This window comes from Erythranthe guttata, chromosome 10, assembly GCF_056151865.1.
Source record: "Erythranthe guttata isolate IM_541 chromosome 10, IM_541, whole genome shotgun sequence".
Lineage (NCBI taxonomy): Eukaryota > Viridiplantae > Streptophyta > Magnoliopsida > Lamiales > Phrymaceae > Erythranthe > Erythranthe guttata.
In genome coordinates this window covers 18,877,499-18,904,023 of record NC_142542.1, presented here as the reverse complement: position 1 = coordinate 18,904,023, position 26,525 = coordinate 18,877,499, and the positions used below count along the sequence as shown (strand labels likewise).

At 31.2% G+C, this 26,525-nt stretch overlaps 4 protein-coding genes across 4 annotated transcripts; 3 read left to right on the top strand and 1 right to left on the bottom strand.

Moving 5' to 3' along the window:
* Positions 1-547: 547 nt before the first annotated feature.
* Positions 548-4,674, bottom strand: LOC105949450 (transcription factor-like protein DPB). The gene is made up of 9 exons (XM_012972763.2): positions 3,786-4,674; positions 3,289-3,362; positions 2,230-2,273; positions 1,933-1,995; positions 1,700-1,846; positions 1,519-1,587; positions 1,295-1,393; positions 1,121-1,191; positions 548-956 (listed from the first exon to the last, which is right to left on the bottom strand). The coding sequence occupies exons 1-9, from the start codon at positions 4,070-4,072 to the stop codon at positions 722-724; spliced, it is 1,089 nt and encodes a 362-aa protein (XP_012828217.1). The 5' UTR covers positions 4,073-4,674; the 3' UTR covers positions 548-721.
* A 3,004-nt stretch (positions 4,675-7,678) lies between these two features.
* Positions 7,679-8,297, top strand: LOC148767755 (uncharacterized). The gene is made up of 2 exons (XM_088824778.1): positions 7,679-7,775; positions 7,971-8,297. Exons 1-2 carry the CDS (start codon positions 7,679-7,681, stop codon positions 8,279-8,281), a joined length of 408 nt encoding a protein of 135 aa, XP_088680904.1. The 3' UTR covers positions 8,282-8,297.
* Positions 8,298-13,845: 5,548 nt separating this feature from the next.
* Positions 13,846-18,630, top strand: HRS1 (Histidyl-tRNA synthetase 1). The gene is made up of 11 exons (XM_012972688.2): positions 13,846-14,198; positions 14,321-14,416; positions 15,023-15,111; positions 15,275-15,404; positions 15,854-15,946; positions 16,371-16,445; positions 16,822-16,939; positions 17,576-17,718; positions 17,797-17,925; positions 18,018-18,181; positions 18,269-18,630. Exons 1-11 carry the CDS (start codon positions 13,890-13,892, stop codon positions 18,405-18,407), a joined length of 1,485 nt encoding a protein of 494 aa, XP_012828142.1. The 5' UTR covers positions 13,846-13,889; the 3' UTR covers positions 18,408-18,630.
* A 2,315-nt stretch (positions 18,631-20,945) lies between these two features.
* LOC105949431 (transcription factor TGA2.3) lies at positions 20,946-25,430 on the top strand. The gene is made up of 10 exons (XM_012972741.2): positions 20,946-21,532; positions 21,963-22,069; positions 22,185-22,255; positions 22,359-22,538; positions 22,613-22,666; positions 22,737-22,796; positions 22,871-23,000; positions 23,614-23,885; positions 24,127-24,378; positions 25,166-25,430. Exons 1-10 carry the CDS (start codon positions 21,432-21,434, stop codon positions 25,310-25,312), a joined length of 1,374 nt encoding a protein of 457 aa, XP_012828195.2. The 5' UTR covers positions 20,946-21,431; the 3' UTR covers positions 25,313-25,430.
* Positions 25,431-26,525: the final 1,095 nt, after the last annotated feature.

The following is a 26,525-nucleotide window of genomic DNA, read 5'->3' as shown; positions in this document are numbered from 1 at the left end:
GGTATTTTAATCAAAAAACATAAATAAATAAATAATTATAATAATAAATAAATAAATAAAGTGAATTGGAGATTTAGGTGTGTAGATTTTGAATTGTAATAAAATACAATGTCAGTAAGTTAGTTGTATTAAGGTAGCAGGTCTTAATATCGTAGGCCAACACTGACAAATGCAACATAGTAAAGTCCTTTTCAAGAAATTGTCGTCGACTATTCAACATAAATTCTTCATTTCTTAATTAATTCTCAATAATAATAATAATAATAATAATAATAATTTCTTACATTGATAAGTATAATTTCTTACATCCACAACCCTATAAATGGTGTTAATGTAAGAAATCTACAAATTACTGAGGATGGATGTAATTACTAAAAATGAGAGGGGTTTTGTTAATAGACTTTACCTTAGGGGCGGTTGTAATTTACCCTACAGTTTAACCTATTTATGGATATAAAAATAACGGTTAATAGACACCCGATATAATTCAAAAGGTGAGGTAGTATGAATATGAAATAAGATTAAAAAACCAAAAAAAAAAAAAAACATAAGGAAAATAATATATTATTAAATGCCCGAATATTACCAAATCGATAAACGAAATATTTCCTAAGATAAAAATAGAAGGCTTACAAACAAGCCCGTCTAGTAAATTTTACACAATATACAAATGTAGTTTTACTGAAGAAATTGAAGCCTTTTTTTTTCTATGTAAGAGAAACTAATGTTCGTGCTTAACACGAGCTTTTATAATTCCGGGTAGGGGGGGCGAGGGGGGTGGCCTACCTGAGATATTTGACCTAGAACGATGCGGGTGGTACAATGTGGCCATGCTGGAGCTTGCACCACCACTATCTGCCGGAATATTCCTTCCTGCACCACCACCGACATGTGTTCTCTCACAAAATTTCATTGCCTTGAGAACGTAATTATCGTCGTGTAGCTCGAAAGGAGTGCTGCAAATCAAATCAAAATAATAATAAGCACACAAAAGAATGAATGCATGTAATAATAAAAATTGCTCTGTATATTGATTTTCATTTTTTTTTTTAATAAATCAGATAATAGATACCTTGCAGAAAAACTATTTATATAAAGCTCGTAATATAATTTTCCGTACCTATTGAAATCGAAATGCACCAGCTGCATATCTTCTGATATTTCCACTTCTACGGTTGCGTGAGGACGAGTCTACAGTTTAACACGCATTATTAATTAAATAAAAAAAACACGAAAAAATAAATTTCCAAAAAAAAAATATTAGTATTTTTCAAAATACCGAATTAAATCTTACCTGCACCAAAATAAAAGGCAAAGCCACTCCACCACTTGGAGCATTTCCCGAGCCATATAGTTGCTTGTTTCGCTGTACGAGGGTTTGAAGACCAATGTACTGCAGCAAAACAGCAATGAACAGGGGGGTAAAAACGTCATTTTATCGAGATATAACATGCACATCAAAATTAAGATTTTTTTTTTTTTTGGGATAAATGTAATAATCTCAAGAAGATCTCGTACTTGCTCCTCGAGCTCGTCAAGATAAGCTGCTTTCTTTTCGATTCTACTTCTAAGTCCAATACGCTCAGTCTACAGTTAAATTTTAAATGGCAATAAAAAGTTAATTAGCTGATATAAATCGACAATATTTGGCATATAAAAAAATAAATAAAGGGGATAATATAAGGGAAGCAATTTAAACCTTCAACTCCTCAACGTCGTTCAAGCTTGTATGAGGTAGACCCTTCCACTGTATTTCTTTTTTATCTTTCGAAATAATATCCATCGCCATTAGCACGTTTAAAGCATCATATACCCTTCTACGTATATTTTTTTCATCATATTGTTGCTGCAATATATATATATACACACAATTAAATATAGCTTTACGTATTAGAACAAAAAGTACGCAGAAAAATAAAATGTTTAAAAAACCTGGTCTGGAGATGCAAGATTATTGTTGGGATCTGCAAATTCAGTAACAAGTTCATCCGCCACCTGGACAAACGAAAACTATGTCGAGTTTAGATAGTTAATGCATGAGTTAAATGATCCTAAATATATATATATATATATATATATATATATATATATATATATATATATATATATATATATATATATATATATATATATATATATATATATATATATATATATATATATATATATATATATATATGTGTGTGTGTGTGTGTGTGTATTGTATAAATTCATATAGGAAATTCTGACCTCGTTATATGTAGTTCTCCCTTTGCTTTCGACTTTTTCGCACACTGTCCACAAGAAGACGGAAAGATTAATCATTACGTAATTCATATTAATCATTATGCATTAGTACCTAAAAAAAAGAATGGCATGTGGGGTCCCTCGTTTTTAACCATAATCGACATACATCAATCATCTCAGAAAACGTAAATGTGTACCATATGTTACACAAACACAGCCTAATAAAGGTATAAAACCAACAAACGAAGAATCATTCCAATTAATTTGAAAGATTTTGGAGTGACCACAAGCAGATAAACATCATACAAAACTCAAATCACTCTTTCACGTAAAATTTAGAGGTCTCAAATTTTGAAATTTAATAAATTGCAATGAAACGCCATGTCGTGTCCGGCGGCGTCACATGATGCCTAATTAGGAGAGAGAAAAAGAAACATTAACTATTACTTCGAACTCCGTAAAACGTGTGTCGTGTATCTTACAAGCATTTGGCTGTTTTAGAAGATATTAAATTGCAACACCAAATCCTTCGTAATTAATCCTACTACTACCCACTATCAAACCAATCATACAAAAACCGGGAAAAGATACATTTACATGTAATAGTCACAGCTAATGTAATAGTACGAAATGTGGTTGATATATGGCATGTATGGTGATATAGAGAAAGATACATGAACGAGTTCACCAGTTCAACTCGTTTATGACATGTATTCTGACTACATCTTGTAACTCGGCCATAGAATTAAATAAGGGGTTTTAAACTTCAAAAAGATTCCGGTTCTTATTCTTATTCTGAGTTAAGGTTTCATCTTTAATTCTCTTCATCTAATATCATTTAATGGAGAATTTAACTAATGTTCTCCAAATGTAACTGCGTTAAAGGCATCTCGAGAGAGAGGATAACTTTACAACAATGTGGTCCAATTGCTATTTACTACGATCAACTATCTAGAGAAAATACACCTTAATGAATATTTTCTAACCACAAGAAATTCAATATTTCTAAATCAGAAAAATCGGAATTAAAGAACGAGAAAATGAGAGAGATTAGCAAAAAACCTTTCATACTAAACTGACGAAGCCCTCGGCCATTCTTATCGCCTCCGACTGCACGTTGGCCTCTCTTCTTCTTCCTGTTGCTCGTAAAATTATTATAAATTAGAAACAATACTTTTCGTAGATGATTAATCAAGCTACAACTAGAATCACTACATTCACTCAAAGTACATACGTGCAGTGCGCGATGTATCGATGTCTCTTTTACACCATTCCGACATCTAATTAGAAAGATGTTCTACACATTTAATAAAAAACGGGCATAATCGAATAACCCTTTTTTTTTTCCCGGAATTTACCACACATTCGCATAACATTTAGCAAGTTGTATTCATTCACTCACATACATTAAACTAACAAGGTCAAAGTATTAAACCGACGCAATTCAAAGTATCGTATACCGTCTAGATTGTAGTTTTCCGTATAAGGAACTTAGATTAATCAACAATTACATTTAAGAAAAATTAATAATGAATAAATTAAAAAACACAAAGGCTCACCCAGCAGGCCCTAGAGATCCAGCATCATCCCCTTGGATATCGAGATTGTTTAATCGGATAAATGTGCTGTCGCTCGCCGGAGTCGCTACCGGAGCTTCGCTCCGGCTGGATGGGGAACCCACGCTGCCGCTAGTCGACATAGATTGGCCGGAAACTGTGGTGCCCCATGACCTGGTGGCTCCTCCCCCACCCCCACCACCACCACCGCCGCCGCCTCTGGAGATGGTTGATGGGTTTTTATTCCCTTTCCCCTCTTCTTGATTACTATAGTTATCATCATTCACCATTTTTGGAAAAAAAAATCAAAAATGAAAAACTAAGCGGCAATTCACAAAATTCTGGGAATTTAAAAAAAATATATATAATTGTGAATTGGAAATGCTGGGGGGATTTCAAGATAAACCCAGATGAGATTAATTGGGCATCTTCAAATCCTGGGGTTTTTACAAATGAACCGCCAAACAAAAAATTACCCACCCAAATGAAACCCGAACAAATAATAAATAAATCAAAAATACCCAGGCAAAATTCTTCTCGTGAGAAATCAGATTTCCCCACGGATAAAAAAAAAAAAAAAAAATAAAAAATAAAAAATAAAATCAACGAAGATTACAGTTTCGAAAGAATTCGACTTCGCAATTTAATTTCAGAAAACGACATTTGTAAACACTGCAGCACAAAATGGCTACACACAAAAGGGCACGTCGGTTTGTGAAATTTAGTGCAAAGTTTTTTTTGTCCTTTTTCCCCTCTTTAATTTCCGGTTCTGGTCCCAACGAATATTTTTTTCTGGTTCTAAATGGCGAAGATGATGAAGAAATGGTGAGGGTTTTCGGGCCGGGCCGGGTTTCTTTGATCTGGCTAAAGGGGGAAAAAACAGAGTGTTAGTGAGAAATCAGATTTCGGAGAGGAGGGAAAATAAATAAATCTCGTGTTTTCGAGGGTTTTGATTTCTTTTATTAAATATTTATTTATGGGTAATAATAATTAATTGCAATTGCAGTATAAACTATATATTTTATAATTGTATTTAAGTAATAATGTAAAGGTGAATTTAGAATATAATTTATTAATTTTTGTGTAATATTATTAAAGTGGAAATCTAGTAATTTATTGTGTGGTGAATTACTATAATTAATTTCATGCTTATCTATTATTTTATTTTGTCACCGTTGGATATACCAAATATAAATATTGACTTGAAATTAGTCCATTTTGTGAATTTAAAAATTACATTTTATTTTTTTACTTTTTATGTCATACAATTAAAGTGAAAAAAATCTAGTAATTAATTACATTCTTCTTTGCCGTTGTTATGGGCTATCTCTGGGTTGGATTGTACCCAGCAATCGATCTAATACCGACCATAATTTTACGTGGATAATAAATTTTCAACTGACTCATTGGATTGGGTCGAAAGACCAACCCATTTATAATGGATCAGTTGATAATTTTTAATATTATCAAAATTTGGTTGACCGATAATTTATATTAGTAAAATTATATTATAAAATATAAAATAAATGGTGTAATTTTTTTTTTTAATAAAGTGGGTATGGAATTATCAAAATAGTTAGGGCATCTTCCACCCATCTCCATATCCCATTTTTTTCACCTAATTTAGGTGTTTTTAATCTCCCAACTTAAATCACTAAATCGGCATTACACCTAAAATTATGATGATTTGGGTTTAGTCTCCCATTGTGGTCAAACCACATATCACCATATTACCAAATCCTATATTTTCACCAAATTTTTTGATGAAGAAATTTGCAACTCCCACCCTACCACCATTTTACCATTTCTTTCACCAAATCCTATTTTTTCTATCAAATATAGAAATTAAAATATGATTTGGTGTGAATAACACCATTTTATAATTAGCATATAAAATTAATATATTAACTAATTTCATATAATCACTAATTTATAAACATATTTATAGAAAATATATTAGTGTTAATTAATGAATTAGTATTCAAAAGATAAATACATTTATTATTATTAGTAAATATAAATATGTTAGGCCAAACAAGGTTCTAATGAGACCCCTTTGACCTTCAAAATTAATAATGCAATAATTTGTTTTGACCAAAAAAAATATTGTAATGTTTTTTTAATCGTGTTGTAATATTTATATGCATTTAGTTATGAAATTATTGTTTATGTGTGTTTTATTATATGTATAATAATTTACGTTGATTTTCATTCATGTTTCAGTAGTTTTTTAAAATTTAATATAATTTTAAGATTATATAATCAATAAAATTACTACTTATAATCGAATCTATAATCAATATTTTTAAAATTAGAATAGACTAAAATTATGGTTAACATTAAATTTATAATTTTGTGATATATTTTGTGGAATACCATGGGAGACCAAACCAAATGCTATTCTCTATAAATAGGAAAATTGTGAAATATTATTATTTTATTGTTTAGTTGAAAATTTGTGGAATTGGTGGGATATTAAATACACTATTTCTTCACCAAAAGTAGTGAAATTATAGAATAGTGTGCTAAGGGTGGGAGATAAACCCATTTTTTCACCACAAAAAATAGGATTTGGTGAAAAAATAGTGATTAGGTTGGAAGATGCTCTTAGGATTTTAAATTAAACAAAAAAATCAACAAGGAACAAAAGTTAAATCTTTTAAGAGAAATTGTACGTGCATGTTTGGAATTAGTTTGAATTTCATAATTATATTTTTTATCGAATTGCTATTAACTATTTTGAACTCATGATAAATGATCACGATGAGTGGCACTAGGCAGGATGTGCATATTTTTACTCCAATTTTTTATTTTTTTTAAAGTAAATTAGGTGGCGGATATACTAATCAACCAACTCATTTCTAAACCAAATATTCGGTTGCCAACCATGAACCGACCCACAAAGGTTGGATGGACAATTGTTTTCAAATTTGAGCAAAATTGATTTATCGGTTAAGTCGATTTTTAGGCCGGTAATCGACTGACCTAACCCAGTCCCAACCCTAACTGTTGGATACCTAACACGAATATTGACTCGAAATTAGCCCATTTTGTAAAATACATATAGTTAATATTTATCCATGTTTTCTAATAAAAAGGACCTGATCACTTAAAAATATTCAATTTTAAAAAGAAAATTTATTTTGATTAATTGACTTATATTATAACATGGATGTATTTAATTCCCAATCAATCATGTAATCTTACACCACACATCTACACATATATATACAAAATAATTGAATATATAGTGAGATATGGTGTATTTCATTAGGTGTAACTATTGATAACTTAAATCTATGTCGAACGTGAGTCTTTAAGACTCCTAAAATCAGGTGTGTACTCGTATTTTATGCACACACGACACGACATGACATAGACGACGTTTAGTGTCAAAATCGTTACGACTTTCACTATATACATAAAGTTTATCATCGAATAGTCGAAAAGTCTACGAATAAAACATCATCAATTTGTTAAAAATAGACAAATGTTGAGTACTTGCAAAATGAAAAATCTTCAATAAGCAATCTTAAATCACTATATTGACAAAGTCAAACGTCTTAGAAGATCTGACTCCAATAAGTCAACCACACATTCATCACCATCCCTAGTATATCATAAAACCAGCTGAGGCAGGTTTCACAAATGAATGTTTCAAACTTCAAACATATACATATATATATATACATATATATATATACATGCACATATATGCATGTGTGTGTGTCCAAATTAAACCAATTAATTAATTAATTAAAACCCTCAACCACAAACCACACTTGCATTAACTGCAATATTATCTATACTATAAATTGAGTTGAGGTAAAGTAGTATGAATCCCACATCGAAATTTGAAATATTATCTAGGGTTACTGTTTTATAAGAAATTAAAAATGAAGCCTGCAGTTTTTGTTTTGCTTGGTGCCTTTTTGGCTTTTCTTTTAATCTCCTTTGTCGCAGCTAATGATCCAACTTCAAATCAGATCAAAGGTTTGTAATAACTTTATTAATTAATTTAATGTTTACTAATTAATTAGGGTAATTAATGTTTTATTATTATTACAATTAATTATATTGGCTCGTGTTCTTGTACTGCATGCATGCATGCATGCATGGTTTCGTACGTACGAACACCGTAGAAAATTAATTGTTGATTTAATTTATATGTGTATATATTGGGTGCAGATGATGGAGCAAATGATCGAGTGGTTGATGATCAGAAGCAGCAATATGGTGGTGGTGGTGGAGGAGGATGGGGTGGCTCCGGCGGTGGCGGATGGGGTGGTCGCGGTGGTGGATGGGGTGGAGGAGGTGGTCCCGGTGGTGGATGGGGCGGTCCTGGTGGTGGATGGGGCGGAGGTGGTGGAGGATGGGGAGGAGGTGGCGGTGGATGGGGCGGAGGGCACTGCCGTTGGGGGAGGTGCTGCGGCGGCAACTACTATGGAGGGTGTAGGTGCTGCTATAGTGCTCAAGAAGCACTAGCCAACATGAACTGAAGCCACTAAGCATATATATATATACATGTTTTTTTTTTTGGCGTGATAAATAAAGTGCATGGATATTAGGCACAGTAGTAAAAGTACACTTGTCATAAATATGCTTTTATGAATTTCTTTTTATTTTATTTATTTTCGGTTTTAACTACTTTGTATGTGAGTGATACAAGTATATAGCAATAAATATCACTTTGTTTTTCACTATTTGATTTTTGAGCTTTTAATTTGCACAATTTCATGCAACTCTTTCATATTTATTTTAAATGGAATTTTCAAAATTGTGATGAATTCAACAAATTTTATGGATATTATAATTTCAATTAAACTAGTACTTCACCCGTGCGTTGCACGGATATGAGTTTCAAAATGAGAAAAATAATAATATTTAAACGATTATCTTTTTATAACAACACCAATTGAAGTAAAACAAAATGGAAGGAAATAAAAAAATATCTCTTAATTCAGAGTTGTAACATATAAAATTCAATTAAATATTACAAAGAAAAATACGCGAATGGCGCAAATCACGATATGAAGATTAAGTGAAATAATTTAAAACATATGGTATAACTCTATTTCATGGAATGCAATCTACTACACTATGTGAATCCTCTGCAAAATAACTAACTTAACAACAAACACAGTAGCATAGATGTAGCACAATAGATACTCAAATAACCTGCAAGTTTATCACTAACAACATTCAATTAGTGATGCACATTACTCAAACAACAACACAACTTATAAATATTGCAAAAGAGATAAGATGTATACGCCAATACCAATAATAATACCAATACTGATATCCATATTGATACTAATCTTGATACTAATACTAATACTAATACTAATACTAATACTAATACTAATACTAATACTAATACTAATACTAATACTAATACTAATACTAATACTAATACTAATATTAATACTAATAACAATACTAATAATAATACTAATATTGATAGTAATAATAATAGTACTATTGATATTAATATTGATACTAATACTAATACCGATACTCGTACTAATACGGGTACTCATACTGATACTAATTCTAATCCTAATATCAATACTAATACTAATACTAATACTAATACTAATACTAATACTAATACTAATACTAATACTAATACTAATACTAATGCTAATACTAATACTAATACTAATACTAAGACTAATACTAATACTAATACTAATATTAATACTAATACTACCAATACTAATACTAATACTTACTGATATTGATACTGATACTGATACTGATACTGATAGTGATATTGATACTGACACTGATACTGATACCGATACTGATGTTAATACTGATACTGATGTTGATAGTCATATTGATACTCATGGTAATATTAATATTAATTATAATACTATTACTAATACTGATATTCATACTAATACTGATACTAATATTGTTACTCATACTGATACTGATGCTGATAAAAATACTAATACTAATACTAATACTAATATTATACTAATAATAATGATACTAATATTAATATTGATATTGATACTGAAATTGATATTCATATTGATTTTGATACTGAAACTGATACCGATACTGATATTGATACTGATACTGTATTTTTTTATGATACTGGTACTGATATCGATACTAATACTTATACATATATTTATACTGATATTAATACTAATATTAGTACTAATACTAATACTATTACTAATAGTAATATTAATACTAATATTGATACTAATACTATTACTAATACTAATATAAATGTTAAAACTAATTTTAATGCTAATGATACGTATACATATATTGATACTGATACCGATACTGACTGATACTGATATTGTTATTGTTATTGTTACTGATACTGATACTGATATTAATACTGATACTGATACTGATACTGATATTGATACCGATACTGATACTGATACTGATACTGATACTGATACTGATACTGATATCGATACTAATAATGTACTGATACTGGTACTGACATTGGTACTGATACATGTTGTGGTACTAATACTGATACTTATACTGATACCGAACATAATATTGATACGAATACTTACGCTTATGTTAATACTAATATTTGTACTAATACTAATACTAATACAAATACTAATACTAATACTAATACTAATATTAATACTAATACTAATACTAATACTAATACTAATACTAATACTAATACTAATACTAATACTAATACTAATACCAATACTAATAGTAATACTAATACCAATACTACTACTAATACTAATATTAATACTTTTTTTTTTTGAGTAAAATACTAATATTAATACTAATACTATTATTAATACTATTACTAATACTAATATGTTAATATTGTTCATGTTAATGCTAATACTAATTTTGATGCTAATGCTAATCTAGATATGCTAATTACTATGCTAATGCTAATTATGATTGTAATTCTAACATTATCCAAATCCTTATCGTATTCGTAATTCTATTCATAACACTAATAATAGTTCTAATCGTAATCCTAACCATAATCTTATTCCTAACACTAATCATAAGCCTAATAATTTTAATACTAATAATGTTAATGCTAATCCTAATGTTAATTCTAATTCTAATTTTAATTATAATTCTAATCCCAATCCTAATACTAATGCATGTCACTACTTATCGTACTAAGCATAATCATAATCTTAATTATAATCTAATACTAATATTAATCATAATTCTAATATTATATTAATCCTAATTACAATCTGAAACCTATTTCTAGTATTAATACTAATACTAATTCAAATAATCTTAATTATAATTTATAATACTAATATTAATCACAAATTCTGATTTTGCAACAATTTTTTTTTGCAATGATATATTATTTAGTATAAAAAAAATTATATTCAATCTTGAACCTTTATATCAAATTTCTTAGGTGTGGCAGTTGAACCATAAAAAACACATATGAATATGTTAGAAATTAATATTTAATTATATTATCAAACTGACATTAAAATTATTTAAAATATTATAAGGGTATAAGTAAGCGTTAAGACGTAAAAGAACAATAATCATTGTTAATAAGATAAATTATGAAAATTCTCTTGAACTTAGGTGAAATTACAGAAAACACCCCCACTTATCGGTGATTATACCAAACCCCCCTGATGTTTGTTTCTGTCTTACACGACCCCCTTATGGTGTGATTTTTTTACGGAATCTTTTTTATTCCATGTAATGTCCCAAAAAATATGGAGTCCACCATTGCAGACGTGACATTTCTTTTATAGTACTTTTTAAACTAAAAAGTTACCCTCAGGGTTGTCATGGTAATAATAAAAAATTGTGAAAGTGTTATTTAAGAAGAATAAAGATTTCGTGTAAAGTTCACCTGAGGGTAATTTTTGTCTTTAAAAATTACCATAAAGAAATGTCGTGTGTGCAGGGTATAATAAGCATTATTGGAATATTCCACGTAATAATCCTTGAAAATCATACCATAAGGGGGTCGATGTAAGACGGAAACAAACATTAGGGGAATTATTAATATAAACTATTTACGGCAAGAGCATTCGAGTGGGATTATTAAATAAGCTATCAAAACATTTAACCACTATTTTTATACTCTAAGATAGTAATTTTTAATTCTAATAGAGTTATGAATTGAGGTATTTTGACATTTCATCTTTCAAAATGTAAAAAATACATTATGCAATCATGCAGAATAAAATATCAAACATGAGTTATGAATTTAACCACCTCAGTGTCCATTTAGAAAATAACACTTCGCAATTAGATATATTTAATTAACAACTATTTAATACCTATGGTTGAAGAAAATACATTTAGATAAATATCAAAACAAAATATTAAATAGCACATAAATATTTGCGAACTCATTTTGATACTTTTGGGTTGGACTTGGTGTAGATATTTACTTCATTATATTTATTAGAATTATAATAAAATGCTTATTAGTGGAATACAATATATAATATATACAATCATTATACATTTTAAACAAAACAATTGATATTCTTAATGTTAGCCATTAAATAAAGTGGATAAACAAATTTAATTCCAAAGATTTAGAATTATTATATTTTGAAATATATAAAATCAATTCGTTTTTTTATGAATTGATTAAACTTAACTTAGGTTATTCAATTTATTAGTATAATCATAATAAAATTTGTATTTTAATTAGTATATAATTAAAAAGGTTAAATCAATCGTAAAGTTTATTGTCACTGGAATCAGTGAAGAAAAAATAATTATTTAAATAATAACATGAAATTTATGTATTATAATTTTCAATATGGTAAATAATTGGGAGTACATTACTCTACACATGGAATAACAAATAGTGTCAATTTTCGCAAGATAGTAAATTCAAACATGTATCTTTCTTTTTTACAGATAATATTAATATATAATATTAAATTAGTAAAAAAATACATATTCTCTGGTCATGTTCATGTAAAATGTATAATATCAAATAATTTATTCTGCAATATATTTTTTTAATATAAATCCAATTTTATGAATTAAAATTTAAAAAAATTCGTAACACCGCCAATCATGCAATTATAATAAGGGAAGATTTTAAATCGAATTTAACTAAATTCAAATTAAATTAATTATAAAATTAAATTCAAAAATAAATTTATTTAGGGTTTCCAAGAAAGTTGATATATTTAGAGCATTTTATAAATGGTAGGATATAAATAGATAAATAAAATAATTAAATATATTTAATTACCTTTAATTTTGGAAAATGATGACATGTTTTTTGATGATTTATTTCCACCAATCAATTCGCCACTTGGGATGAAATTGAGGACATGTCATCAATTAAAATTGCCAAATGTCAAGCAATTAGCTATGCAATTCAACTTTTATATATTATATAGATAAAACGAATTCATATCATTTAAAAGTATTTTATAATGGATAATAATAAACAAAAATGATGAATGTAGCAAGAATACATGAATTATAATAAATAAATGAAATATAGTTACCAATTGAAAGTAGTTGGGCCTTGTAATAATTATTATGAATTAGTTCACGAAAGCCCAAGTAAACCCGGGCCATTAATTTCTTTATAGCCCATTGATTTTGATTAATATACAAAAGGGTAAATTACGGCCACTCCCTGGTGAAAGATCAAATTACGAAACCCTCCATGTTTGGGTAATTACAATCGTCCCTTAACTATCAAATTTCTTACGTGTCCACCATTGCGATGTCAAATTTAGTGAAATCTTCTAAATTATGTGGAATATTATATTCTCAAGTTTTTACCTATTTTACCCATTCGAGCTCACATTCTGAAACAAATAATCATAAGATATGTCTCTTGGCTTTTATATATCAGAATGTGGTGCATCAGAAAAGGTTTTTTTACACAAAACGAGAACAAACTAGAGACATTCCACGGAATCTCGAAGATTCTGTTGAATTCGACACCATAAAAATGAATGTGTAAGAAAATTCATAGTTGTGGAGTAATTTGTAATTACCAAACATGAGGGGTCTTTTCGTAATTTAATCTTCCTTTAGGGGTGAAAAAAAAGTTATTAAGAAAATTAAGAAGGAATTTCTGTTCATTTGAGCAAGAGGACTAAAGCAAACATGCGTGCAATTACGAACCCTTCCTCCCTTATCCACCACCACCCCGCCGTCGCGTCGGCGGTCCTCCGCTCCCTCCGCCACCGTTTCGCCACCTTCTCTCCGACTCTCGTCAAAGTCAAAGCTCAGTCCAATTACACCTCCTGTGCTGAACTCGATAACGCCCGAACGGGTCGATCCGGTTCGCTCGCTGCCCCTCCGGTCCAATTCGACGCTACGCAGAAAATCGATGTCAATCCTCCCAAAGGAACCCGAGATTTCCCTCCCGAAGAAATGCGCCTCCGCAGTTGGCTATTCCACAATTTCAGGGAGGTAAAAAAATTCCACACTAGTTTGGCTACTTCTGAATTATTGGTTTCTGGTGGTACTTCGTGCTCAGGGATTTGTACCTAGTTTTTTGGTGATTTACTTTGTGATTCATGTTTTCGTTTCAGGTTTCACACTCGTTTGGCTTTGAAGAGGTTGATTTTCCGGTACTGGAGTCAGAGGCACTGTTTATTAGGAAAGCTGGGGAGGAAATTAGGGATCAGGTTTTTCTGATATTTTCTTTGGGCAATCTTGTCGATTATATCTATTGCTTATTTGTTAGTGTTATCTAGGAAATGCAGTGATAATATCGTTAAAAATTTCGTTCGAATCTAGAATTGAGGGGCGCTTTGATGTTATGTTACTTGGAACAAATTTATTGATGGGTTTTGATCTTGAAGAGTTAAACTCTTAGAGACTGATGTAAAGATGAAATTTATCTTGAACTTGATTTTAAAGTCCGATTGAGCTTTTACTCGGTTAATGCATCTTCCTAATATCCTGCATTTCCAGTCCGCTGTTTTTTTGATAGTTAACAATGTTCGTATTCCACAAAGATGATGAAACTTCATATAATAGTTTTTACCGAGTTAATGTACTTTGTGGTATCCTGCATTTCAAGTAGAACCAGTTGATTTTTAATCACGATATGCATATTGCTTATAGATGTGAAACATCAAATAAAGGTTTCATTTTTTTAATAGAATCCAATACAACCCGGGACTGGAAAAGAACACAGTTGATAGGATTTGCAATGATATAACAGCCAACTGTATACAAGGATATTTTTCAGGTTACTTATAATATTAATTTTTCTTATATGGATGAAGCTTTACTGTTTTGAGGATCGTGGAAACCGTAGAGTTGCATTAAGGCCGGAACTTACCCCTTCCCTGGCAAGGCTAGTGATACAGAAAGGGTAAGTTCTTATCCGTCAGTTAATACATGTCTCTATATTCAGCGATTTACGGACCATTTTTGCGAATACTGATAGTCCCCGCACATCATTTATAAGTTAATCTACGATTCTTGTATCCAGGTACAGATGCCAGATTTTGATCTCCATGTTTTTTCTTGTCCAGAAAATCTGCATCTCTTCCACTGAAATGGTTTGCTATTGGACAGTGCTGGAGGTATGAACGGATGACTAGGGGACGACGGCGCGAACATTACCAATGGAACATGGATATTATTGGTGTACCTGGTGTTACAGTATGTCAAGAGCATTACGTCTTTTTTTCTTCATTTTATGCTAACTAATTTCGTTTAAGTATGCACATATCTGCACTAAATAGAATTTAGGAGCATCATAGAGCAAATTTTAGTTACTCACTCGTCTTGCCATCACTGATGACAGGTCTGCCTATATGCATTTGCTACACATTCTAGTTTACCTATCAACAGTTCATTTAGTATAATTTGCATGTTCTATATTGTATGATGACTTGATTGAAGAGGAAAAATAATAATTTAGAATTGGTAGTCCGGCCCACCCGAATTCATGTCTTTCTTCTAGTGTTTCTGTGCGTGCAGAGTCTATTTAATGGTCATAAACATATTTACAAGTTTTAAAATTCCGTTTGCCTAAGTTAGAGAAGTATGGTATACATAAATATGCATGTTTTTATGGCGAGTGTTCCTAATGATCTATTTCCGTCCAGGCTGAAGCAGAGCTGATTTCTTCTATCATTACCTTTTTCAAGCGCATTGGAATTACAGCATCTGACGTTGGGTTTAAAGTGTCTAGTCGGAAGGTATATAGGTAGATATTATTCAATATTTACAAAATAAATCTCTCAAACCATTGAGTTTGATTGCAAATGTCTTCTGGCTTTGTTTGGTCAATTTGTTGATTTCTACTTGAAAGGTATTCCTTGAGCATTAATGAACATATGGTAGTAGCATTAATTAGTTTAAACATTTTTAACCACAAAAGACTTCCACTGATCCTAAATTGCCTTTAATCAATAAGAATAATATATATAGTGTATATTTAATATTTATGTACATACTGAGAAATATTGCATTCTAAATATTCTATAAAAATATTAATATACACACATGTACTCATATATTCCTATTATATATTTTCAATATATAAATGAATAATGAATATAAGTATTGGTATGCATATGATAAGTATACAATCATATTAATGATTGTTCTCACACTCTACAGGTTTTGCAAGAAGTACTGAGACGATATTCCGTACCAGAAAATTTATTCGGCAGGGTTTGTGTTATAATAGACAAGGTTAGTTTGATGACAGCGTGCCTATAATACGTGCAAGCATTTGATATGGTTTTTCTCTACATTTCTGCATCATATTTTTGTCAATTCGGGTCTCAACTGTTAACATAGAAGAAAAGGAAGAGCATATTATAAGAACTACATGGCACATGAATTTGACTGTAACACACTCAGAGAGTATATCTTATCTGATGCCAATGGTCCTAGAGCTGTGCTTTTAAGTTGTATTATTGTATCAGGAGATGTGTTCATTATTTCATTTAACCGTCGGAAAATAATGTAATTTTTTGCTTTTCTCAATGCTAAGTTTCTATATGAAATTTTCTCTGGTCGGTCCTTTTTCTTGTCCCTAAATATATATCTTTTTTATTCTAAACAGTTGGAAAAGATTCCCATAGATGATATCAAGAAAGAGTTGATGTCCGCTGAATTGTCAGAAGAGGCGGTTGAAGAACTATTGCAAATTCTTTCAATGAAATCATTGACAGAGTTGGAAGGTTTGTGGTCACATATCTGATTCATGAAGTGATTTTTACTGCATAAATGGTATAGAAAGTTTCAGGTGATGAAATTTGGTCATTTCATTTTCGGGCTGTCCGAAAAAAATTGGATATTGAGTTAGGAACTTACACTCAATGCTGGCAATGAAGTAGCTGCGCAGGCCAGTGTAATAATTTGTACTGCTATGTGACGAATCACTTCTTTAATATCTAGGAATCAGTCTTCTTATCTTATTATGGTTGTGCATGTCACCATTTTTAAAGGTTTGGACTAGTGACAAATTACGGGAGAAAAATTAAAATTACGCAAAAACTTCGTTGTCAAGTTTAGAACTGATACCGGAAATAGTCTTTTCAAAATGGAGGTGAGACTGTGAAGCACAGTAGAGTAGGCATACTAATTTTATTTGGCAATTAGAAAGTGTGAATTTCAACTTCTGGTGAGCTTATATACACTTAATGGAGGGGAGAAGATGACTGGAAAACTTAAATGTGAGAATCTTCATTTACGTAATTATATCTAAGCTTTAGAAGTCAAATTATCATTTTCTTGATATGTGGTGTGTGCAAAATAGGTTTCAAATCCTTGAGTTAGTTTCTAACGAATTCTAATTTTCTTATCAACAATTACAGAGAAACTTGGAGATTCAGTAGAAGCACTTGAAGACTTGAAGAAACTATTCTCACTTGCTGAAAAGTACGGTTACTCTGAGTGGATCCAGTTTGATGCATCCATTGTACGTGGCTTAGCCTATTACACTGGAATTGTTTTTGAGGTAATTTTGTTTCATCTTCTTTATATATATACGAAGACTCGTTTTGTTTCAATTAATTACCATGGTTCTCTTTTTCAGGGATTTGATCGAGAAGGGAAACTGAGAGCTATTTGTGGCGGTGGAAGATATGACAGATTACTCTCTACTTTCGGAGGTGATGATATCCCAGCTTGTGGCTTTGGATTTGGTGACGCTGTTATTATAGAAGTGAGTGCAATTTATTCCATCTTTTTTTCTTCAATTAACCCTTTTTCCGAAAATAAATCTCTCATTTCTTTTCTTGAAAATTTGTCGAGTAGCTGCTAAAGGAGAGAGGACTTCTACCGGAACTTAGCCCTCAAATAGAAAACATCGTCTGCTCATTGGATCAGGACCTGCAAGGTGTAGCATCTTTAGTTGCTTCAAGGCTTAGAGAAAAGGGTCAAAGTGTTGACTTGGTTCTTGAAAATAAACCACTTAAATGGTAAAACTTATTTTCATTATATTATACAATTTTTTTGACTCACAAGTGTTATTATTGCATATCGTAAAACCGTTAATTATATTACAGGGTGTTTAAAAGGGCAGCACGAATAAACGCGCAGAAACTGGTAATAGTGGGAAGCGCAGAGTGGCAAAAAGGTATGGTTCGTGTCAAAATTCTTTCGTCTGGTGAACAATATGAGATTAAAGTTGATGAACTTGAATAATAGTTTCGTATGATTTACTCGATATATGACATACCTTAATTTATGACCTCCCAATTTTATTCTATTTACGTTTTTTTTTGTAGTATTCGTGTACAAGTATTATTTGTTTTCTAGCTGTATATTTAGCCATTGCAGTTTATAGACGGGGTTTACTAAATTCGATTTAGCATGGAATAAACCGTTTATTTTCGTTACGATTAATTTAAATTCCGCCATTAAATAATCTTGCTATTTTAGTATTTGACATTTCTGCAAGTTCTTAATCATATATGCATGCACGAAGTAGTAGTAGCCTAGTAGATACCATGGCACATAGGCTTAATTCCACTTTGCACCCTTGAAATATACCATTTTGGCACTTTGCACCCTCGAAATAAATTAATAGCACTTTGCACCCTCGAAATACAATAAATCATGCATAATGCACCCCAAATGATTTTTTAAAGCTAAAAAATATTAATTTAATATTTGTAGTGATATTTTTTTAGGATGCCAAATGTCAAATATTTTTTTTATTCATCAATCATTTTGAAACTATAAAGTTCAAAAATAAAAATACATTCCATCAACATATTTAAAAATTATATTGTTTTATCAAAATAAAATACTTTACGAAAAAAAATCATTCAGCTATTACGTTATCAAGTTATCTGAAAATTCTTTTTTCTTCTAAATATTTTCACCTAATATTTTACAAACAGTGACATAAAAGATCCACAATCGAATAATTTAGTGATAAAAGATTATTTTTTTTATTTTTCTTTTGTAAGATAATGTAGTTTTTTTAAAATAATCCGGTGTAATTTTTATTTTTTCGCACTTTGTCCGCTCGAAATTAGGTTTGAGGTTCAAGAAAACAACAATTTTTTTTATTTTGTACCCCAAAAAGAAAAACACCAATGAAAAATAAAATTGCCTTTATTATTCAACTGAGGGTGCATAGTGAATGATTTATTGTGTTTTGAGGGTGCAAAGTGCTATTATTATTTTTCGAGGGTGCAAAGTGCCAAAATGGTATATTTCAAGGGTGCAAAGTGGAATTAAGCCTGGCACATATGCTCTATTTGACCAGCAAAAAAATAAAATTAAATGTTATTTACGATTATGACCTCTGACTTTTTATTTTATTTTTACTTCTCATAGTTGTTTTACACTTTAAACCCTCCATTAAGAAAAAAATGCCATTATGCCACTACAAGTTACTTGTCGATGTAAACGTCAACGGGAAAAAGGAAAAAAAAAATTACCGATCGCATGTTAAGTTGGGATCATGTTATAACGAGTGAGACACATTGGATAGATCTTTATTGTTCGTCTACACACAAAATAAAATTGTATATAAAGTTGTGTTGGAATGTGTAAATTAACGGTAAAAGAAAATTTGTTTTGTCGATCGTATGTAAAGTTGGGATCCATGTTATAACGAGTGAAACACACTGAATAATAAATAGATCTTTATTATTCGTATGCACAAGAATGTGTAAATTAATGGTAAAAGAAAATCTTATAATATATGTTGCAAAATATAATGTACCACTAGATAAAATATCTACACTACAGCCAAAAAGGGCAAGATGGTAATTTACATAGAAGAACCTTTATGTGTCAACGTTCCTGATTGGCGGCGGAGGAAAAGGAAGCTAGTCTTAATTATTGGATTCATTCCAAGACAAATTTCTGAAATTAGCTGAGAGACCCCTGTAAAATTCCAAAATTTTGGGAAGTACCCACAAACTTCCTTTTATTATTATGTGGCACCCATTTGTATTCTTAAGTATAAATTATAATTGACAATCAGACCAAGTTACTTGACAATTGATACAAAAATAATTATTAAAAGTTTCTTCAATATGAGATGATGTTAGATTTTAGTTTAACTCTACGAATTAAAATATTAAAAAATGTATGATACTTTTTTTTGAATAAAAAAAAAATATTTGAACTCAAATTTGTAAAAAAAATGTATAATATTATATTCAATAAATTTGAATAATTATATATTGTTTTTGAACTCAATTTTGTTTTACGCGTTCCCCATTAAGAGAAAAATGTAATTATTTTTACAGTAGAGATATTAGTAGTATTTATTTATTTTTCAAATATTTTCAATCTGTCTAATTGCATATTTATATTCTTCATTTCGCCACGAGAAATATTATATAGCGGTCTTCGATTTACAAACGAAAAGCTAGAGATATCTAATTCTAAATACTCACAACTAATGTATTCAAGTAGTTATTCGAAATTAAAATTTAATTTTTATTTATTTATATCCAAATATGTGACAATAAAATAAAGTGGAGAATCACTCTCATAGCTCAAGAGCACAAAAGGGAAATTTACACGGGGGAAATTCTAATTTTACAAAACATATGGGGCTCAACTGCAATTACATACAGCTCGAGGGGTGTGTACTTGTTCCACTTCCTCCACCACAATCAGCATTATATAAAACATAAAAAGTTGGTGAAAAAAATTAAAAAAAAAAAAAAAAAAAAAAAGAAAAGCACTAACCCAAATGGGGAAGGCTTTGAAAAGTGGGAAAATATTAAATAAATAAAATAAAATAAAATAAATGCTCCCAGATGAAAATGACGCCCATCTTGGAAGGATCTGAATATCACGTCTCTCTAATTGTTAAAAAAATCATTAAAGAAAGAATCTTTAGCCCCCATTAATGGGGCCCCTTGAAGTTTGTGCTCAGAACAGAGTCTTTGTAACTTGTTGAACACACACAGAGAGAGAGAGAGAGAGAGAGAGAGAGAGAGAGATTTCTTGATGAATCAAATCATATAATACTCAGTACATGGTGGTTCATATACTAATCTCTTTGTTTGTTGATATTATTAGTATCTGGGGTTTTCTTGAAATTTAATTTTTCCCCCATTTTTGGAAGCTTATGTGAAAAGGGTTTATAGGGTTTTGTATTTACAGTGGTTTTTCTTGATTTTTATTTTTTTAATTTAATAAAAAAAAATTATGGGTTTTGAGTGTTTGAGGTGTTGGTTATGGTTATGGTGATTTATGGGTAGCACAACCATCAAATTTGGTGGAGAGGGTAATAATAGAAGTGGGATGCCAAGCTTCATTTCTCAGACACCACCACCTGCAACAAATCATCCCATGTAATAATTTTTTTTTTTTTTGTTTTTTTGTTTTTTGTTTTTGGTAATTATCTGAAAGAAAATTGAGAGTTGTCATTATGAATCCTCCTCCTTGCCTTTTATCTCTCTTGGAGTATATTGAATTTAATTTGTCTCGTAATTGATCGATATGGTTCGAACCGCAAGTTTCGATCGCCGTTTTTCGATTGAGAAACTATGTAATTGTGTTGCTAATCTATGTAGTTATAAAGAATGGAATGATTCAAGAAAGTGGTTAGGAAGTAATTACTTATAGTGGTTGTTACCCGACTAATATTTGCCTCGTTTAATCTAATTCAATAGAACCGATAGTGAAGTAGTTAGTGTTGTCGAAATTTGTTCTTCGCTAGCTCGTTTCTTTTTTCCGTTCTTAATTAATAGCTTATGGGAATTAAAACTTTTGGAGTTGTAGGGGTACGGAAGCAAATGCAATGCAATCTTCTCGAGTTACCGATTATGGGGTTCTTGAGCAATATCTCGGTTTTCGAATGGGAGATCCTTCTAATATGATCAATCGGGGTAATTCTTCCAACTCTTCGTTACGGGTTATTTGTATTGTCATTTTTCTTGAGATAAATAAGTGATTATGATTAATCTAGTTTATCTGAAAAAAGTTGGTCCGATTGTGGTACAGGTCCGGTGTTTAATCCGACGGCGAATAGCCAAATAGTGGGCCCCGATCCTCAGTCCGGCGCGTTCAATAAGGTAACCGAATAACCGCCGCTTCTCAATTAACATTTGATTTTTTTTAATTTTTAATTTTATTTCCAATTGTTGTTAGTTTGTGACATTTTTCGCGTACTTGTAGGCTATTGGTTCGACCAATCCGAATTTTTCGACGTTCCAATTGCAAAAGGGAACACCACAGCCTAATCTCGTTTCTGCATCGGGTGTTCGACAAGAGAACTGGGGAGAATCCAACGTGGCGGAATCCAGTTCTCGAACCGATACTTCAACTGATTTGGACACAGATGACAAAAATCAAAAGGTATTATTTGTTTTTTTTTTTTTTTTTTTTTTTTTTTTGGTCGTTTTTTGAAGGTTGATTCGTTGGTTATGCAGTTTGAAACGGGCCAATCGAGTGATAAATCAAAAGAAAAAGCACTGGACCAAAAGGTTGCACCTTTATCCATTCACTTAATTTCTTGATTTTATTTTATTTGTTAATAATATTTATTTATTTCAGATGCTGCGAAGGCTTGCTCAAAACCGTGAAGCTGCTCGGAAAAGCAGACTGAGGAAGAAAGTAGGTTTCTGTTTCACCTTTTATATTCAATTTCTTTATTCTCGCATTGCTTCGTATTTACTTCTTTTTTTCAGGCCTATGTACAGCAGCTAGAGAATAGCCGGCTCAAGCTGACTCAGCTCGAGCAGGAACTGCAACGAGCACGCCAGCAAGGCGTCTATGTGTCAAGTATAGGAGATCAATCTCACTCCGCGAGTGCCAACGGTTCGATTTCTTTTAACTGCCTAATCTTCCTTTCTATAATGTATCTCATATAGGGCTGGAAGTTGGATTGGAATTTCCGATTTCCGTCTATTCTAATCCGAATTTTTCTGATTTTGGAACAATAGTTTTTATTCAGAAATTTCCAGCTCCGATCTTTCCCAATTTTGTTTTTTGGATCGGAACTGGAATATATACGACATTCCGATTTCCGATCCGGTTTTAATTTGCAAAAATTCCAAAAAAAGAATAAAAAATCTTCCGAAAATTACACCTATAATATCAATATTAGTACGTATTTCATATTATAGATGAATAAAAAATTGGAATTTCCAAATGCTGCTGATTCTGGTTCAATTTTTTTTTGGAACAAGTTTTTTCATTCCTGATTTTTCGGAATTTTTTTGGAACTGGAATTGGAATTAGTTTTTCACTTTCGAAATAAATTGGTTTTTTTTTTCCCCTGAGAGTGCTAATTCCGACCTGATCCGTATGATTTCCGATTTTTTTTGGAACATGATTATAATGCATATTAGATTTCGCTTTTCCGATCCAACTTTCGTCAATGTTTTTTGCCCGAATTATGTTTGAGCATGAATTGTACATTGTGGTGCAGGGGCATTGGCGTTTGATGTGGAATACGGGAGGTGGATGGAAGAGCAGAACAGACAAATAAACGAGCTGAGGGCAGCGGTAAACTCACACGCGGGTGACACAGAACTCCGTTCGGTTGTGGAAACCGTGACAGCTCATTTCAACGACATTTTCAGGCTGAAAGGTAATGCTGCTAAAGCAGATGCATTCCACATGTTATCGGGAATGTGGAAAACACCCGCTGAAAGGTGTTTTATGTGGATCGGTGGTTTTCGCCCGTCGGAACTTCTCAAGGTGATAAATTCGATTCAATTGAGTTAAATTTGATTTTAGGTCAAATTTCATTTACGAATTATTTCTCGAATATACGCACAAAACAAAACACCATTTTTTTTTGTAAAAACGTGATCTTGCTATATATATAAATTACTTTACCTAATAATTTCCTTTAAGAAACTTTATTTAGAAATTCTATTAAATAACATTATCGGAAAAAAAAAAAAAAGAATTGCTAATAAATAATATAATAATGCAGCTTCTCGTAAACCAACTGGAGCCACTTACGGAGCATCAAGTGACGGGGATGTATAATTTACGGGAATCGTCACAGCAAGCAGAGGATGCACTTTCACAAGGTATGGATGCATTACAGCAATCTTTGGCCGAAACATTAGCTAGTGGCTCTGTGGGGCCCACCGAAGGTCCGTCTGGCAATGTGGCTAATTATATGGGACAGATGGCTATGGCTATGGGCAAGTTGGGTACTCTTGAAGGTTTTCTACGACAGGTGATTTTATCTCTTGTTCGTATTGTTTTCGATTTCTTGTGTAGTTTTAAAATTTTTTGATTCAGCGTTGAAAACCGGAATAGAAATTTTGGATTCCTTCGATTCAGATAAAAAAAAAAATGATTTTTGATGCCTTCTTTTTTTTTTGTTTCCGGAAAACTGGTATATATAAAGTTCCAATTTTTTATCTGATTTAATTTTCGAAAAATGAAAATCTGATTTTTTTCTTTTCGAAAATTACATCTGTGATATTAATATTATTATTTTATACCCGAAAATGGGAATTTTGAATCCCATCGACTCCGATTCAAAAAAATTCGAATTAGTAATAATTTTTTGTTTGGGTGAAATTTCAATTAGAGGTGGATAGGATTATAGGAACACATTGTTCGAAATTTTTACCAATTCAGATCCGATTTTTTTCGAATTTGCTGTAAGTTTTCACGTATTCCGATTTCTGGTTTTCGACCCTTTCTTTAATTTTCAAAAACATTTCTGAAAAAATCATTTTCCGAATATTACAATAGATACATTATTAATATTTCTATATTATATCATTATCTATTTTATAATATGATCGAAAATCAAAACGGAATTTCCAGACCAGTTTCCAATACAAGAATGTTCGACTACGTACTAATTATTACCATTCCAATCTCCAAAAAAAATTGTTTCTGATTTCTCTCTTTTTTTTAGGAAATTAACTTTTTTTTCCCTCCAAAAACAGTAATTCGAATTCGATGAGTCCTATTTGTACTGATTTTATTTCTGTTTACTATATATATAGGCTGACAACCTTCGGCAACAAACGCTACAACAAATGCACCGAATACTAACAACCCGACAATCAGCCCGTGCGCTGCTCTTGATAAACGACTACTTCTCCAGGCTCCGAGCCCTCAGTTCCCTTTGGCTTGCTCGTCCACGAGAATGATTTTATATACGCAAAATCATCAATTTCCACGAGAATTATATATTTTATCGTTTTGTAAAATATTTTCACTTGCGAATTCTTTGCTATGATCAATAATGTGATTGTGATTGTGTTTGTATTTGCTAGAGCAACATTTTATATTTATATTTATATTTATATAGGAGGGATTAGTTTTCCTTAGTTGTAGATTTTTTTTTTTAAAATTATGTAAATGTTAAATCAGAATGATATAAGACTTTGGTAACAGGTAAAGAAATATATTTTCAGCTATTTTATGTTTTCATTTATTTTTTTTAGTTTTGCATGATTTGATTTAATTATTTTCAATTGAATCTTGAGGTATTATAGACAATAATTCGATGTTTTTTTAATTAGAAAAATAGTATGTATTTTATTTATACATTTGTGATGTGTCTGTACATGTGTGAATTATTTAGTCTTTTTTTTTTTTCTTTATTTAATCCTCACACACTTTTGACACACACATAAACATACTTACAGTAATTACAAATTGTCACTCATCAAGTAATTACAGAATTATCACTCAACAATAAGAACATAACTTCTACTCATCAAGTATTCAGAGAACTGCCACTCATCAAGTAATTAAAGAACGGCCACTCAACAGTAATTAAAAAACTGCCACGCACCAAGTAATTACATAATTGGTTATACTCATACGTGGGTGTGATGTGATTACTTCGAATTGCATGTCTTCTGAAGGCGAGCCGTCCTATTCTCTGCGAGTTGGGTCAGTTCAAACGACGGGGGCTCGGAGATGTTATCGCCTCCTTTCATATGTCAAGTGTGCATTTCCCCAGTCTCTGTCATACTGCAGGCTTTCCGTCTTTCTCTAGTCGTATTCCAAATGTAGTCATATCCATCGTCTGTCGATACCACGCGGGATGGGCTTTATGGAGTGTAAGTTGGCCATTGTGGAGTGGGTCTGGGCTGCCTTTTCGGCTTTGTTGTAGGATTTCGACTATTTAGACCTTTGGGGCAATCCCGCCCATATCCATCGTATTAATAAAATGAACTCAAACTAATTTTAATCGATCAATCTCGAATCGAATATCGAGTATGTTAGTTTGATCTTTAACCGTAAATCCCTTGTGCATAAAAAATTAAGAATCAACGGTATAAACCTGGCTTATAATTGTGCAAATATAAAGCCCAATAATTATCAATTTATATATTGAAATAGATTAGCCCC

Coding starts and splice junctions, on each gene's coding strand:
- LOC105949450 (XM_012972763.2), bottom strand. CDS start 4,072: ATGGTGAATGATGATAACTATAGTAATCAAGAAGAGGGGAAAGGGAAT. Junction 1,847..1,932: donor ATCTTGCATCTCCAGACCAG/GTTTTTTAAACA, acceptor TATATATTGCAG/CAACAATATGATGAAAAAAA. Junction 1,394..1,518: donor TTGACGAGCTCGAGGAGCAA/GTACGAGATCTT, acceptor GTTTTGCTGCAG/TACATTGGTCTTCAAACCCT.
- HRS1 (XM_012972688.2), top strand. CDS start 13,890: ATGCGTGCAATTACGAACCCTTCCTCCCTTATCCACCACCACCCCGCC. Junction 15,405..15,853: donor TTGGTGTACCTGGTGTTACA/GTATGTCAAGAG, acceptor ATTTCCGTCCAG/GCTGAAGCAGAGCTGATTTC. Junction 17,719..17,796: donor ACACTGGAATTGTTTTTGAG/GTAATTTTGTTT, acceptor TCTCTTTTTCAG/GGATTTGATCGAGAAGGGAA.
- LOC105949431 (XM_012972741.2), top strand. CDS start 21,432: ATGGGTAGCACAACCATCAAATTTGGTGGAGAGGGTAATAATAGAAGT. Junction 22,667..22,736: donor AAAAAGCACTGGACCAAAAG/GTTGCACCTTTA, acceptor TATTTATTTCAG/ATGCTGCGAAGGCTTGCTCA. Junction 22,797..22,870: donor AAAGCAGACTGAGGAAGAAA/GTAGGTTTCTGT, acceptor TCTTTTTTTCAG/GCCTATGTACAGCAGCTAGA.
- LOC148767755 (XM_088824778.1), top strand. CDS start 7,679: ATGAAGCCTGCAGTTTTTGTTTTGCTTGGTGCCTTTTTGGCTTTTCTT. Junction 7,776..7,970: donor AACTTCAAATCAGATCAAAG/GTTTGTAATAAC, acceptor TATTGGGTGCAG/ATGATGGAGCAAATGATCGA.